General features: G+C 48.1%; 1 protein-coding gene across 5 annotated transcripts in view; it reads right to left on the bottom strand.

Moving 5' to 3' along the window:
- LOC117741537 (CLIP-associating protein 1-B-like) overlaps positions 1–17812 on the bottom strand; it is a 31073-nt gene that overhangs the window by 9360 nt on the left and 3901 nt on the right. For 4 of the 5 annotated variants that reach the window (XM_034548628.1, XM_034548645.1, XM_034548664.1 and 1 more), the window contains exons 7-22: positions 17605–17702; positions 17460–17530; positions 12671–12805; positions 12221–12291; positions 12054–12146; positions 11820–11965; positions 10524–10659; positions 10378–10448; positions 10135–10194; positions 9378–9455; positions 9160–9303; positions 8891–8937; positions 8260–8454; positions 7641–7736; positions 7168–7329; positions 5826–5923 (exon numbers count right to left, since the gene is read on the bottom strand). In XM_034548628.1, coding sequence (XP_034404519.1) covers positions 5826–5923; positions 7168–7329; positions 7641–7736; positions 8260–8454; positions 8891–8937; positions 9160–9303; positions 9378–9455; positions 10135–10194; positions 10378–10448; positions 10524–10659; positions 11820–11965; positions 12054–12146; positions 12221–12291; positions 12671–12805; positions 17460–17530; positions 17605–17702 — 1701 coding nt within the window. Of the gene's footprint in view, positions 1–5825; positions 5924–7167; positions 7330–7640; positions 7737–8259; positions 8455–8890; positions 8938–9159; positions 9304–9377; positions 9456–10134; positions 10195–10377; positions 10449–10523; positions 10687–11819; positions 11966–12053; positions 12147–12220; positions 12292–12670; positions 12806–17459; positions 17531–17604; positions 17703–17812 lie in introns of all 5 variants that reach the window. The other variant, XM_034548637.1, reaches the window with a different exon arrangement.

Below are 17812 nucleotides of genomic sequence, written 5' to 3'. Positions count from 1 at the left end.
GTTTATACAGCGTTATGAGGACACATGTTCCTACCAGAACGTCACGTTTAACCTCTACGATGGTTTATACAGCGTTATGAGGACACGTGTTCCTACCAGAACGTCATGTTTAACCTCTACGATGGTTTATACAGCGTTATGAGGACACATGTTCCTACCAGAACGTCACGTTTAACCTCTACGATGGTTTATACAGCGTTATGAGGACACGTGTTCCTACCAGAGCGTCACATGTTTAACCTCTACGATGGTTTATACAGCGTTATGAGGACACGTGTTTCCTACCAGAGCGTCACATGTTTAACCTCTACGATGGTTTATACAGCGTTATGAGGACACGTGTTCCTACCAGAGCGTCACATGTTTAACCTCTACGATGGTTTATACAGCGTTATGAGGACACGTGTTCCTACCAGAGCGTCACATGTTTAACCTCTACGATGGTTTATACAGCGTTATGAGGACACGTGTTCCTACCAGAGCGTCACATGTTTAACCTCTACGATGGTTTATACAGCGTTATGAGGACACATGTTCCTACCAGAGCGTCACATGTTTAACCTCTACGATGGTTTATACAGCGTTATGAGGACACGTGTTCCTACCAGAGCGTCACATGTTTAACCTCTACGATGGTTTATACAGCGTTATGAGGACACGTGTTCCTACCAGAACGTCATGTTTAACCTCTACGATGGTTTATACAGCGTTATGAGGACACGTGTTCCTACCAGAACGTCACGTTTAACCTCTACGATGGTTTATACAGCGTTATGAGGACACGTGTTCCTACCAGAGCGTCACATGTTTAACCTCTACGATGGTTTATACAGCGTTATGAGGACACGTGTTCCTACCAGAGCGTCACATGTTTAACCTCTACGATGGTTTATACAGCGTTATGAGGACACGTGTTCCTACCAGAGCGTCACATGTTTAACCTCTACGATGGTTTATACAGCGTTATGAGGACATGTGTTCCTACCAGAGCGTCACATGTTTAACCTCTACGATGGTTTATACAGCGTTATGAGGACACGTGTTCCTACCAGAACGTCACGTTTAACCTCTACGATGGTTTATACAGCGCTATGAGGACACGTGTTCCTACCAGAGCGTCACATGTTTAACCTCTACCATGGTTTATACAGCGCTATGAGGACATGTGTTCCTACCAGAACGTCACATGTTTAACCTCTACGATGGTTTATACAGCGCTATGAGGACATGTGTTCCTACCAGAGCGTCACATGTTTAACCTCTACGATGGTTTATACAGCGTTATGAGGACACGTGTTCCTACCAGAGCGTCACGTTTAACCTCTACGATGGTTTATACAGCGTTATGAGGACACGTGTTCCTACCAGAGCGTCACATGTTTAACCTCTACGATGGTTTATACAGCGTTATGAGGACACGTGTTCCTACCAGAACGTCACATGTTTAACCTCTACGATGGTTTATACAGCGTTATGAGGACACGTGTTCCTACCAGAACGTCACATGTTTAACCTCTACGATGGTTTATACAGCGTTATGAGGACACGTGTTCCTACCAGAGCGTCACATGTTTAACCTCTACGATGGTTTATACAGCGTTATGAGGACACGTGTTCCTACCAGAGCGTCACATGTTTAACCTCTACGATGGTTTATACAGCGTTATGAGGACACGTGTTCCTACCAGAGCGTCACATGTTTAACCTCTACGATGGTTTATACAGCGTTATGAGGACACGTGTTCCTACCAGAACGTCACATGTTTAACCTCTACGATGGTTTATACAGCGTTATGAGGACACGTGTTCCTACCAGAGCATCACATGTTTAACCTCTACGATGGTTTATACAGCGCTATGAGGACACGTGTTCCTACCAGAGCGTCACATGTTTAACCTCTACGATGGTTTATACAGCGTTATGAGGACATGTGTTCCTACCAGAGCATCACATGTTTAACCTCTACGATGGTTTATACAGCGTTATGAGGACACGTGTTCCTACCAGAGCGTCACATGTTTAACCTCTACGATGGTTTATACAGCGTTATGAGGACACGTGTTCCTACCAGAGCGTCACATGTTTAACCTCTACGATGGTTTATACAGCGCTATGAGGACACGTGTTCCTACCAGAGCGTCACATGTTTAACCTCTACGATGGTTTATACAGCGCTATGAGGACACGTGTTCCTACCAGAGCGTCACATGTTTAACCTCTACGATGGTTTATACAGCGTTATGAGGACACGTGTTCCTACCAGAGCGTCACATGTTTAACCTCTACGATGGTTTATACAGCGTTATGAGGACACGTGTTCCTACCAGAGCGTCACATGTTTAACCTCTACGATGGTTTATACAGCGTTATGAGGACACGTGTTCCTACCAGAGCGTCACATGTTTAACCTCTACGATGGTTTATACAGCGTTATGAGGACACGTGTTCCTACCAGAGCGTCACATGTTTAACCTCTACGATGGTTTATACAGCGTTATGAGGACACGTGTTCCTACCAGAACGTCACATGTTTAACCTCTACGATGGTTTATACAGCGTTATGAGGACACGTGTTCCTACCAGAACGTCACATGTTTAACCTCTACGATGGTTTATACAGCGTTATGAGGACACGTGTTCCTACCAGAACGTCACGTTTAACCTCTACGATGGTTTATACAGCGTTATGAGGACACGTGTTCCTACCAGAGCGTCACGTTTAACCTCTACGATGGTTTATACAGCGCTATGAGGACACGTGTTCCTACCAGAGCGTCACATGTTTAACCTCTACGATGGTTTATACAGCGTTATGAGGACATGTGTTCCTACCAGAGCGTCACATGTTTAACCTCTACGATGGTTTATACAGCGTTATGAGGACACGTGTTCCTACCAGAGCATCACATGTTTAACCTCTACGATGGTTTATACAGCGTTATGAGGACACGTGTTCCTACCAGAGCGTCACATGTTTAACCTCTACGATGGTTTATACAGCGTTATGAGGACACGTGTTCCTACCAGAGCGTCACATGTTTAACCTCTACGATGGTTTATACAGCGTTATGAGGACACGTGTTCCTACCAGAGCGTCACATGTTTAACCTCTACGATGGTTTATACAGCGTTATGAGGACACGTGTTCCTACCAGAGCGTCACATGTTTAACCTCTACGATGGTTTATACAGTGTTATGAGGACACGTGTTCCTACCAGAGCGTCACATGTTTAACCTCTACGATGGTTTATACAGCGTTATGAGGACACGTGTTCCTACCAGAGCGTCACATGTTTAACCTCTACGATGGTTTATACAGCGTTATGAGGACACGTGTTCCTACCAGAGCGTCACATGTTTAACCTCTACGATGGTTTATACAGTGTTATGAGGACACGTGTTCCTACCAGAGCGTCACATGTTTAACCTCTACGATGGTTTATACAGCGTTATGAGGACACGTGTTCCTACCAGAACGTCATGTTTAACCTCTACGATGGTTTATACAGCGTTATGAGGACACGTGTTCCTACCAGAGCGTCACATGTTTAACCTCTACGATGGTTTATACAGCGCTATGAGGACACGTGTTCCTACCAGAGCGTCACATGTTTAACCTCTACGATGGTTTATACAGCGTTATGAGGACACGTGTTCCTACCAGAGCGTCACATGTTTAACCTCTACGATGGTTTATACAGCGTTATGAGGACACGTGTTCCTACCAGAGCGTCACATGTTTAACCTCTACCATGGTTTATACAGCGTTATGAGGACACGTGTTCCTACCAGAGCGTCACATGTTTAACCTCTACCATGGTTTATACAGCGTTATGAGGACACGTGTTCCTACCAGAGCGTCACATGTTTAACCTCTACCATGGTTTATACAGCGTTATGAGGACACGTGTTCCTACCAGAGCGTCACATGTTTAACCTCTACGATGGTTTATACAGCGTTATGAGGACATGTGTTCCTACCAGAGCGTCACATGTTTAACCTCTACGATGGTTTATACAGTGTTATGAGGACACGTGTTCCTACCAGAGCGTCACATGTTTAACCTCTACGATGGTTTATACAGCGTTATGAGGACACGTGTTCCTACCAGAACGTCATGTTTAACCTCTACGATGGTTTATACAGCGTTATGAGGACACGTGTTCCTACCAGAGCGTCACATGTTTAACCTCTACGATGGTTTATACAGCGCTATGAGGACACGTGTTCCTACCAGAGCGTCACATGTTTAACCTCTACGATGGTTTATACAGCGTTATGAGGACATGTGTTCCTACCAGAGCGTCACATGTTTAACCTCTACGATGGTTTATACAGCGTTATGAGGACACGTGTTCCTACCAGAGCATCACATGTTTAACCTCTACGATGGTTTATACAGCGTTATGAGGACACGTGTTCCTACCAGAGCGTCACATGTTTAACCTCTACGATGGTTTATACAGCGTTATGAGGACACGTGTTCCTACCAGAGCGTCACATGTTTAACCTCTACGATGGTTTATACAGCGTTATGAGGACACGTGTTCCTACCAGAACGTCACGTTTAACCTCTACGATGGTTTATACAGCGTTATGAGGACACGTGTTCCTACCAGAGCGTCACATGTTTAACCTCTACGATGGTTTATACAGCGTTATGAGGACACGTGTTCCTACCAGAACGTCACGTTTAACCTCTACGATGGTTTATACAGCGTTATGAGGACACGTGTTCCTACCAGAACGTCACATGTTTAACCTCTACGATGGTTTATACAGCGTTATGAGGACACGTGTTCCTACCAGAGCATCACATGTTTAACCTCTACGATGGTTTATACAGCGTTATGAGGACACGTGTTCCTACCAGAGCGTCACATGTTTAACCTCTACGATGGTTTATACAGCGTTATGAGGACACGTGTTCCTACCAGAGCGTCACATGTTTAACCTCTACGATGGTTTATACAGCGTTATGAGGACACGTGTTCCTACCAGAGCGTCACATGTTTAACCTCTACGATGGTTTATACAGCGTTATGAGGACACGTGTTCCTACCAGAGCGTCACATGTTTAACCTCTACGATGGTTTATACAGCGTTATGAGGACACGTGTTCCTACCAGAGCGTCACATGTTTAACCTCTACGATGGTTTATACAGCGTTATGAGGACACGTGTTCCTACCAGAGCGTCACATGTTTAACCTCTACGATGGTTTATACAGCGTTATGAGGACACGTGTTCCTACCAGAGCGTCACGTTTAACCTCTACGATGGTTTATACAGCGTTATGAGGACACGTGTTCCTACCAGAACGTCACGTTTAACCTCTACGATGGTTTATACAGCGTTATGAGGACACGTGTTCCTACCAGAACGTCACATGTTTAACCTCTACGATGGTTTATACAGCGTTATGAGGACACGTGTTCCTACCAGAGCGTCACATGTTTAACCTCTACGATGGTTTATACAGCGTTATGAGGACACGTGTTCCTACCAGAGCATCACATGTTTAACCTCTACGATGGTTTATACAGCGTTATGAGGACACGTGTTCCTACCAGAACGTCACGTTTAACCTCTACGATGGTTTATACAGCGTTATGAGGACACGTGTTCCTACCAGAGCGTCACATGTTTAACCTCTACGATGGTTTATACAGCGTTATGAGGACACGTGTTCCTACCAGAGCGTCACGTTTAACCTCTACGATGGTTTATACAGCGTTATGAGGACACGTGTTCCTACCAGAGCGTCACATGTTTAACCTCTACGATGGTTTATACAGCGTTATGAGGACACGTGTTCCTACCAGAGCATCGGCAACGGCAGCCTCCACGTCGGTGCCGGTGTTGAGGATCTTCATGGCGTTGACGGAGGCCGAGATGCGAGCCTGATGGGACAGCCGGTCTGACGAGGAAACGGTCGGCGCGTTAGTTGGAAGGGCATTCGATCACATGGTTCAGGTTGGGTTCTGCTGTGGACTTCAGACCCAACCCAAAGATCATGCAACGACTATGCAGAGAGCAACGAGTCAAAACAGAGCATGCTGGATCAGCATCGCTTCATCGAAATGACGTCCCATAATAAGTGCAGAAGCTGCAAAGTAAACGTGTGGACATGCAGCCAGGTGACGGGGGTCAAAGGTCACCTGAGCAGCACTCTGCAGAGGACAGGGCGCTGGTGGAGCGGCAGTGACGGCGCGTCGCTGGAGGAGGACGTAAAGTCAGAGGAGACACAGAGCTGAGGGAAAGGAACTTAAACACAGACAAGCAGAGAACCAGGAAGGAGGACACGGACGAGGAAGAAGGGAACTCACCCAGCGGGGAGAAGCCCCGGGCCGGGCTGGTGTCGCGGCTGCTCTCGCGACTGGTTTCGCGGCTGCAGCCCTGACTCATGCTGGGCCGGGGGATCCGGCTCCGGGCTGCAGGAGCACGGCAGAGAGGCAGGCAGACAGACAGACAGACAGACAGATAGACAGACAGACAGCAGCGCGAGGGGAGAGATTAGCTTGCAGCCAGACACCGACGCACCTGAAGCTCTGCAGAGAGTTAGTGGAGCAGGAGAGAAGAGAGTCAGACGGCTGCAGGCCGTTAGTGGGAAGTGAAGGAATATTATGCTTCTGTGGACGCGAACCTTTTAAAACTCACATCTCAGCTTCTTGTTCCAGAGCTTCCCCTGAACCCTCTGAACCCCAAAAGCAGGTTTTCTTTCAACAATCGACAAGAACTACTGTAAAAACCCTCATTATCGTCAGAATGTCATCTTTCCCACGGTCCCTGAACGCGTCAGCAGCCAAAACATATACAGTATGTAAATAGTTTACTATATCAACACAAGTGGAGCTTCTATTTATTCATCAAAAAAATTGAATAATGTTGGATATGAAGATAAAATGTTTGCGACTGGAGCGACTTTTTGTATAAAATGTTAATATAAAGATTATTAAAACTGTGGCGGTACCCACGTTTATGTATAAAACTTTGTTTTAATCTTGTTAATTAACATAATGTAATTGTTGAGAGAAAAAAAAGGGTCCAAATGCTGCTTTCGGGGCTCGTTCATGCTCCATAAGTTATATCACAAAGCTCCTAAAGAATCAGTCAGACTGGTTTCAATGCAGTCCTTATGAAATATGATGGTTTGCTGCTCACCCGCAGCTAATCTGGAGGGGCTGGTCTCTCGGCTGCAGCCGTGGCTGCGGTGACCTCGGGGACGGCTCTTGTCGCCGACGCTGTCGGCGCCGACGCTCGGCCTCGGGATCCGGCCGTAGGCGGAGCCTAGCAGGCGGCCGGGAGAACCGGACCGACTGCCGGCTGGGAAAAGGTTTTATTTAGTTTGCTATCAAATAAAAAATATATAATATAGAAAAACTACATTTCACAGATCTGATCAAATAGTTCGTGATTTTAATAATTTTTCTTCAATTTTTATATATATATATATATATATATATATATATATATATATATATTTTATCCAGTAAAAGCAATTCAAAGTATATTTATATATATATATTTATGAATGTTATATTTATATATATTATTATATTAGAATTGAATTATATAATATTTAGGGAAACATTTCAAAGCCCCTTAATTATGGTAATTATGGCCCAAACGCTCACGTTGAGACTGTGACGCCACTTTCCCTCGGCTCCTCCCCCGGCTGTCGCTTGGCAACGGGTCGTTTCCTGAACTCGTTCTTCTGGTTCGAACTCGACCTGCAAGCAGAAACACGGAGAGAGAACTCAGCACCTGCAGGCTATGACTATGATAATGATATATATTATTATTATTATAATAACTATATATATATTTTATTATAATTATAATTATAATAGACAGAAGACACAAAACAGAATAGAGAGAAATAAAAGACCCATTTCCCTCTTACTCTTGAAAAAATATTCATAATTACTAATGAATAAAAACTAATAATTGTTTGTTGTTGTAGTACTTATTTCTGCCACAAGAGGCTCATGTTTCTCATGTTCTCAGCAGGAACCACCTCCAGGAACGTGTCTGACTTAATGCAGAGAATACAAACACAGCTCTGCTGCAGGCCTACAGAGACCAGATGGTCCGTTGCAACGAGTCCGGCACCCCATACTCCCGCAGCACCCCCCACAAAACCCCCGAGGGACCCGGTCCAAAGCCTACTCCAAGTCCACAAAGCACATGTAGGCTGGTTCCCAGGACCCCTCAGGACTAAGATGGATCCAGCCCCCACATGAAGGGTCTTACCCAGCGAAGCGTAGGACCCGGGCGGGAGGGCCGAGGCCGAGCTGAAGGGCGAGCAGGGCGACTGCAGGACGGAGGGCGCGGCGGGCATCCTGGTGCGGGCGGAGGCGGCCGCGCTGACGTCCACGTCGCTGCGGGAGCGCTGGAGGGATCCTGGGGAGGAGGAGGCGGGCAGCCGGAGGGGGGCGGCGGCTTTGGCTGCAGCGTGACAGAAGAAAGCTGAACTCTCAGCTTCTGTGTTCAGCTGCTTTACTATTTTATTATTATTCATGAATATTTGTTAATATATTTGTATTATTATTTTATTCTTTATTCATGCGTGTATGGAACTTACTTTATTTATTATTAATTAATATTATAAATGTTTTGTTAAATATTTAGGAACTTATTTTATTTATTATTTTTCAAATAAATTATATTATACTAGTATTACACATATTATTATTAACTTACTTATCAACATTAATATTACCATTTATTTCTCTTTCGTTTAAAATAATTTGTCTAAACTTACTGGTCTCAAACCTTAAAGTCAAGGATTGGACTGCTTCTCTACATTTATTATTATTATTATTATTATTATTATTATTAATAATAATAATAATAATAATATTATTAGTCAAAAGAGACTTACAGCGTGTCGAGCTGCTTCCGAAGGTGTTCTTTCCAGAAAACAATCGACTGTGGAGACAAAAAGTAATAAGAGAAAAACATTTGTAAACTTTGTGAACAAAACTGGTTCACAGCTTTTAAAACATCATAAAATGACGACAAACACATTATTTAATAACCAGTGGTGCGTGTGTGTGTGTGTGTGTGTGTGTGTGTGTGTGTGTGTGTGTGTGTGTGTGTGTGTGACGGCGGATCTTCAAAGCAGCAGTTGTAGAAAAGGAGGCGTCTCACCTGAGGCTCTCCTGGGAGGACGAGGAGGAGGCGCCGTCGCCGCTCCTCAGGTGAGCCTGCAGAGCCTTCTGATAGGACGCCTCCAGGCCCTGGAACAGCTGCTCCGCCTCCCGCCGGAAGTGGCCGTGGAAAGTCCAGTAACACCTGCGAGGCAAACATCTTACTGACCCGCTACCCGTGTGTGTGTGTGTGTGTGTGTGTGTGTGTGTGTGACTCACTTTCTGGCCACGGAGCGAGCCTCGGCGTCGGCGTCGTGGATCCCCTTCTTTACGGTCTCCATTAGGACGGCTGCGTGCCTACGAAGACGAGGAGACGAGGAAGAACAGATCTATTCAAATCAATACGCTCATGAAAACCATCAATACGGCTTTACAATGTCGGAGATCGTTCACGACTTTTAATCTCGGAAATTCTGATGTTTTCTTCTGAATATTAACCCCCCCCCCCAAAAAAAAAGAAATCTGAATTAAAGTCGTGAATGTACGAGAAGAATACTTTAATATTAAATAAAATCCAATGCAAACCAGCTAATATAACATTGATTAAATAAATGAATGTAATCTGTTTGCATTAAGGGAATAAAAGCCAAACTTTATTGATAAAGTGTCGGATTCTACGAGCACACGAGCGTCTTTGTCAGCGACCTTTGACCTCCTGCATGAGTCACAAGCCTCCATCTGCTCTGTGGGCTGGGCGCCATTAGGGGGGACACTTTGGGCTTTCATTATTGATAGATATATATATATATATATATATATATATATATATATATATATATTACACACACACACACACTCTGATTGATCGATGAGAACCAGAGAGCCCCCCTGGTATTGGGGGGGTTCGGGTTTCTCCCGGACTGAAACACAAAGAGGCTTCTGGAGGCAGACACAGACCCCCGTGCAGTACTTCTATATACTTCTTGTACATATATATATATATATATATATATATATAAAATAAAACAATATAAACCTCTCCAGAGAGCTCGTCTGCCATTCCTGCAGCAGCAGCTCCAAGAACTCGAAGCAGCGCCTGAAACGCAGAAGAAGAAGTTCTGAACCACGAGGACACGAGCACTGATTCCAGATCTGATTCTATTCTAAAGGAATTATAGAGCTTCAAGAGAGATTATTCATTTTGAAAAACAATGGTAATAATAGTATATATATGAATATGTGAGTCTTTCGTTGGAGGTAAAACATGAGTGTGTCTCACCTCCTGACAGCCACAGACTTGGAGGTGCAGCTGCTGGTGATGATGGGGATGAGACGCGGGGAGTGTGTTTGCTGCAGAGCCACAAGGAACGGCCGTCAGAAGCTGAACATACACATGGATGAATATGAATATGCGTCTCAACGTACTCTCAGGATGAGGCGGATGGCGGACATGCCGGAGGTGGCCATGACTTTGGCGCTGTTGGATACGAGGCTGAGGAGGATCGGCATGACGGCCTCCGCCGCGTGGTCGAAGTGGCCGCCGAGCACCGCCGACAGGTGTCTGGTGGCAGAGAGGTGAACCCCGGTCCTGAGACCGCACACAGAGAGAGAGACATGCACCAGAGGGGGGAGAGACACTTACCCGAGGGTGAGACAGGCCTCTCTCACCACCTGAGACCGCACACAGAGAGAGAGACATGCACCAGAGGGGGGAGAGACACTTACCCGAGGGTGAGACAGGCCTCTCTCACCACCTGAGACCGCACACAGAGAGAGAGACATGCACCAGAGGGGGGAGAGACACTTACCCGAGGGTGAGACAGGCCTCTCTCACCACCTGAGACCGCACACAGAGAGAGAGACATGCACCAGAGGGGGGAGAGACACTTACCCGAGGGTGAGACAGGCCTCTCTCACCACCTGAGACCGCACACAGAGAGAGAGACATGCACCAGAGGGGGGAGAGACACTTACCCGAGGGTGAGACAGGCCTCTCTCACCACCTGAGACCGCACACAGAGAGAGAGACATGCACCAGAGGGGGGAGAGACACTTACCCGAGGGTGAGACAGGCCTCTCTCACCACCTGAGACCGCACACAGAGAGAGAGACATGCACCAGAGGGGGGAGAGACACTTACCCGAGGGTGAGACAGGCCTCTCTCACCACCTGAGACCGCACACAGAGAGAGAGACATGCACCAGAGGGGGGAGAGACACTTACCCGAGGGTGAGACAGGCCTCTCTCACCACCTGAGACCGCACACAGAGAGAGAGACATGCACCAGAGGGGGGAGAGACACTTACCCGAGGGTGAGACAGGCCTCTCTCACCACCTGAGACCGCACACAGAGAGAGAGACATGCACCAGAGGGGGGAGAGACACTTACCCGAGGGTGAGACAGGCCTCTCTCACCACCTGAGACCGCACACAGAGAGAGAGACATGCACCAGAGGGGGGAGAGACACTTACCCGAGGGTGAGACAGGCCTCTCTCACCACCTGAGACCGCACACAGAGAGAGAGACATGCACCAGAGGGGGGAGAGACACTTACCCGAGGGTGAGACAGGCCTCTCTCACCACCTGAGACCGCACACAGAGAGAGAGACATGCACCAGAGGGGGGAGAGACACTTACCCGAGGGTGAGACAGGCCTCTCTCACCACCTGAGACCGCACACAGAGAGAGAGACATGCACCAGAGGGGGAAGAGACACTTACCCGAGGGTGAGACAGGCCTCTCTCACCACCTGAGACCGGAGGTCCTTGGCCGACAGCTTGAGCGCCGCCTCCGTGAGCCGCAGCTGCTGCGGGAAGCCGGTGAACTCGGCGGCGCCGGCCAGGAGCAGCGAGCGCACCTTCTTGAGCTGCAGGAGCACGGAGACACAACAGAGGAGCGTTTGAGGAGGAGACCCGCTTCACCTGGCGCCTCCTGAAGAGGACGGAGAGCCTTACCGCTGCCACCCGGAGCTCCCAGTCCCGCTTGTCGTCCGACAGCACGTCTCGGATCTTCGTCATGGCCTCCTCCACCTCCCTGTTGGAGGAGATCTGAGGGCGGAGGAGAGGGCGGGTGAGACACTGCACGGAGACACCATGAAGGACCTGGAGGACCTTCTGCAGACCTGCAGCGCGGGGACGTCCTGGAAGCCCTGGATGAAGTCCTCCTCGTCCACGGCTCCAGCAGCATCGCGCCCTGGAATAAAAGGTCTTAGAAATCATTATGAATAAAGGAGAAATATGTGAATAAAAAACTATAAATAAGTAGATCATAAATAAATAAAGGGATATCAAATATCAAATAAAAAAGAATTTAAAAAATCTATTTAAAAATGTATGAATACAAAATTAGTAAAACAATATATAGGTAAATAATAAATAAGAGGATGAAGAAAAATTCATTTTTAAAAACAGCAGTAATGATGTAAAATAATTTAATTTAGTAAAGATTTATTAATAAAAATGTAAGTAAAACAATAAATAAGTATACAACAAATGTAGACAAAGAAAAATACAATAACAATGATACAAAAAAAGTAAACGTTCTATTATTGGGGTTCTCCGTGACCTCTGACCTGCAGCCTTGGCGCCCGGGGAGGGGGCGGGGCGTCGGACCGACCCCATGCTCACCGCCTTCTTCACGCAGAGCGAGGCTCCTCTGGAGGAGGACGAGGAGCGGCCGCCGGAGTCATCGTCCTCCAGGTTCTTGTCTGGGGAGGAAGAGCAGAGTCACGTGACCACGAGGGGGCGGAGTCTCACAGCGCTCACATTCCTGCAACGATGGGACAGCCGGCCCAGTGTTCCCAGTAAGAGGCCCAGTGTGCCCAGTGGGAGGCCCAGTGTTCCCAGTGGGAGGCCCAGTGTTCCCAGTGGGAGGCCCAGTGTTCCCAGTGGGAGGCCCAGTGTTCCCAGTGAGAGGCCCAGTGTTCCCAGTGAGAGGCCCAGTGTGCCCAGTGGGAGGCCCAGTGTTCCCAGTGGGAGGCCCAGTGTTCCCAGTGAGAGGCCCAGTGTTCCCAGTGAGAGGCCCAGTGTGCCCAGTGGGAGGCCCAGTGTTCCCAGTGGGAGGCCCAGTGTTCCCAGTGGGAGGCCCAGTGTTCCCAGTGGGAGGCCCAGTGTTCCCAGTGAGAGGCCCAGTGTGCCCAGTGGGAGGCCCAGTGTTCCCAGTGAGAGGCCCAGTGTGCCCAGTGGGAGGCCCAGTGTTCCCAGTGAGAGGCCCAGTGTGCCCAGTGGGAGGCCCAGTGTTCCCAGTGGGAGGCCCAGTGTTCCCAGTGAGAGGCCCAGTGTTCCCAGTGGGAGGCCCAGTGTTCCCAGTGTTCCCAGTGGGAGGCCCAATACAACCAGCATGTCCTTCCATCAGGAAATCAGCTGTTTGTTTTATTGAGAATTAAACAAAGTTTCATCAACAAAGCTGAGACGCTCCTCCTCCTGGAGGAGCAAATGCACCTCCTCCTCCTCCTGGAGGAACCATGCACCTCCTCCTGTAGTAACCATGCACCTCCTCCTCCTGGAGGAACCATGCACCTCCTCTTCCTCCTGGAGGAACCATGCACCTCCTCCTGTAGTAACCATGCACCTCCTCCTCCTCCTGGAGGAACCATGCACCTCCTCCTGTAGTAACCATGCACCTCCTCCTCCTGGAGGAACCATGCACCTCCTCTTCCTCCTGGAGGAACCATGCACCTCCTCCTGTAGTAACCATGCACCTCCTCCTCCTCCTGGAGGAACCATGCACCTCCTCCTGTAGTAACCATGCACCTCCTCCTCCTGGAGGAACCATGCACCTCCTCCTCCTCCTGGAGGAACCATGCACCTCCTCCTGTAGTAACCATGCACCTCCTCCTCCTACTCCTCCTCCTCCTCCTACTCCTACTCCTCTAAACCGTCCAGTGGACGAGCAGCAGCTTACAGGAGCAAATCCGTCTGCAGACCAGTTTCCTCAGCATGCCGGCAGACAGACAGACAGACAGACAGACAGACAGACAGGCAGACAGACAGACAGACACGCAGACAGACGGACAGACAGACAGACAGACACGCAGACAGACGGACAGACAGACAGACAGACAGACAGACACGCAGACAGACGGACAGACAGGCAGACAGACACGCAGACAGACGGACAGACAGACAGACAGACACAGACAGACAGACAGAGACAGACAGACAGGCAGACAGACAGACAGGCAGGCAGACAGGCAGACAGACAGGCAGACAGACAGACAGGTGGTCCTCTGAGCTCCTCACATCTTCCTCCCCAAGCTGAGGAGGAGAAGAGGGGAGGAAGCTGGCCTCTTCTATCACACACTGGAGGATGAGGAGGACCAATGGGAGGAGAGGAGGAGGAGGAGGACCAATGGGAGGAGAGGGGAGGAGGAGTCAGACATGAGGGCTAGCTCAATGTCATCATGACTCAGGAGGAGGAGGAGGAGGAAGCTCCTCATGCGTTTGAGGGCTAAACGTGCAGAATAACAAATATCACTTTTATGCCATTTATTTAGTAAAAAAACAAATATTATGACTTTTGCAATTTTATTTTAAGGCTGAGTTTATTATTTAAATATTATGAATATTACGCGTTATTATTTAGCTTCTCACCACGCACAAAAGACAACAACCAATAAGTTAGTCCCAGAACCGCCTGTTCTTACCTTTCACAATAAAAGCCCGAGATATCAAATAAAAGCACATTATTTCTGACAAGTTAACTTCCAAAGAGCCAAAACTCAAACTTTCACCACAATATGGCACCATTTCACACAAGAGGGCTCCTTTTCCGGCTCACAGGTTCCTCCTCCTCACTCTGCTCCTCACTCTGCTGCTCCTCCTCCTCACTCTGCTGCTCCTCCTCCACGTCCTCACTCTGCTGCTCCTCCTCCTCCTCACTCTGCTGCTCCTCCTCCTCCTCCTCCTCACTCTGCTCTCTCTGCTCCTCCTCCTCCTCCTCCTCCTCCTCCTCCTCCTCCTCACTCTGCTCTCTCTGCTCCTCCTCCTCCTCCTCACTCTGCTCCTCCTCCTCCTCCTCACAGCAAACCCACCAAATGAGAAGCAGTGAAGGAGGAGAAGGAGCAGAGAGAGCAGCTTCTAATCTCTCCCTATTGGAAACAACAATGAGAGCATCCTGCAGCTCACCTGTGCAGGTGAGGCGTTTCCACAGAGGGAGGAGCCACAGAGGGAGGGGCCACAGAGGGAGGAGCCACAATGGAGCGACTCTTTCTACAACCACAAGCTGAGCCCACGTGAGGCGTTCAAGGGAGCGACAGGCTGCAGGATTTTATGCTTCTCGCACAAAGTTCACCACAAAACGAGAATCCACGTTTTTACTTTTGATAAAAATAATATTACAATTAATTAAAATAAAGACAAGCAGCAAACCCGTAATAGAGAAATATGACTTATACTATTATAACTGTATGTTATTTTATATATATATATATATATATATATATATATATATATATATATATATATATATACACACACATATACATAAATAAATCTCTCTGCCTGGTCTCAGCGTTCATTATTCAGCAGGTTTCAAACTGGGCAACATAAGTCCAGCTGGCAGCGAGTCCTGGTCCCTCAGCGCCTCCCTGCAGGACCTCCTGAGGCTGCGTGACGCACAGAGTCGGGTCCTGGTCTATCAAAGCCCACAGAGACGGGTCCACAGAGACGGGTCCTGGTCTATCAAAGCCCACAGAGACGGGTCCACAGAGACGGGTCCTGGTCTATCAAAGCCCACAGAGACGGGTCCACAGAACCGGGTCCTGGTCTATCAAAGCCCACAGAGACGGGTCCACAGAGACGGGTCCTGGTCTATCAAAGCCCACAGAGACGGGTCCACAGAGACGGGTCCTGGTCTATCAAAGCCCACAGAGACGGGTCCACAGAGCCGGGTCCTGGTCTATCAAAGCCCACAGAGACGGGTCCACAGAGACGGGTCCTGGTCTATCAAATCCCACAGAGACGGGTCCTGGTCTATCAAAGTCCACAGAGACGGGTCCTGGTCTATCAAAGCCCACAGAGACGGGTCCACAGAGCCGGGTCCTGGTCTATCAAAGCCCACAGAGCTGGATTCACTGACGTGGTTTCACTAAATAAACTCTTAAAGCCTTTGACTTGTTTGTATTCAATGCAAAGGGGAAATAATTTAGAAATAAATAATTGTAAAATGTATAAAATACATTCATAAATAAATACAAATAAATAAAATAAAAGTAATTAATTAAAACACAATGTATAAATTTAATGCCTATATGTCTTTTTTCTAAATGCATTTAATGCCATTTATTGATTTATTCTGGATTCTGGCAACTTCCGTCATAATAATCTATAAACTAAAGTTATGTTGTTATAATCTGCAGTTTTGATATTGATGCATCTTTTTTATTGATCCTATATAGCAGCAAATGAAATAGAACTTTACATTTATTTACGCAAACAATTAAAAGAAAAATAATCTCAAAATTCAAAGAAAAGCTGTCCCTTAGTCCTGGATATAAATAATATAGTTGAGCTTCCTTCGGGCTGCTGGCTCATAATAATAAAACTACTTGTTAAAGTTCCGCTGGGGACTTCCATGAATAGTTGATTTATCTCTAAAGTTAAATCATCTGCTTGCTTCTGGCTGCAGGAGAGAGTTGTTTATTCCTCTCTGGATTATTATTAGAACTCCACAAACTAAATTATGTATTAAATCACGCAGCTTGCTCCACTAAAGCAGTGAGAAACCTGTTCCCGTAGACCCCCTAGACCCCTTAGACCCCATAGACCCCTTAGACCCCCCCATACCTGGGCTTATACGCACCGCCGAGCTCCAGTCACGTCCCAGTCAAGCTCCCACTATGCAGACCGGCGAGCACCAAACACTTCCTGTCTGGAGTTACCTGCAGGACCCGGTTTCCTGTTCTGTGTGCAGCTGTGCAGGAGGAACCCCGACCCAGAGCTGGTGGAGCCCCTCCCCCCTTCCCTTCCCCCTCAAAGCCTGGTCTTGTGACTGGAGCCGACACCACTCCTACAAAATAAGAGCCCCGGGCGGCCGGAGTCTCATGTTTCTCCCTCTACTGGATCCGAGTCCCGCAGCGTCTTCACAGTGAAAAGCTTTCTCGCTGCGTTTGTGGGCGTGGCCGAGATCTGCACAAAGGAAGCGGCTCGGGTTGCGTTCTTACAGACAGACAGCAAACGCACCACCACTGAGGGACCAGGACTTACATCCACGTGTAGGACCCCGCTGGAGGTCAACAATAATAATGATTACAGAGACAGGGGGGAATATTATTATTATTTCACCTACAATGGCACCAGTACGCCATCATGGGCCAGAGAATAAAGGTCCACAGGGCCCGTAAACCCAGACGGGGGTCTCACCTGACACCGGGGACAGGACCATGCCCCCCGACCTCTGGACCTCGTCGAACCGGCTGAAGATGACGTTGAGCCTGGACAGAAAAGCGAAGAATGAAGTAACACAAACGCACGGGTGGTAGTTTTCTCAGGGGGCACTTGAACGCACCGGGACTGAGGAAGACCCTTTTTCCCCAGATCCATCCTCACTCGCTCCCCCACGTGGCGGTAGACCTCCACCAGGCAGTTCATGGCTCCGTCACGCACCTGAAGCCACAAGGAGAGAGGAAGTGGAGGTGATGCATGTATCCCGTGCTGGAGGAGAGGAAGCGACGGCGCTGTAATGCCCACGTGTAGCCAGCAGAGGGAGGCAGAGG

This window comes from Cyclopterus lumpus, chromosome 2 (genome assembly GCF_009769545.1).
Source record: "Cyclopterus lumpus isolate fCycLum1 chromosome 2, fCycLum1.pri, whole genome shotgun sequence".
Lineage (NCBI taxonomy): Eukaryota > Metazoa > Chordata > Actinopteri > Perciformes > Cyclopteridae > Cyclopterus > Cyclopterus lumpus.
This window is presented reverse-complemented; position numbering and strand designations above follow the sequence as displayed.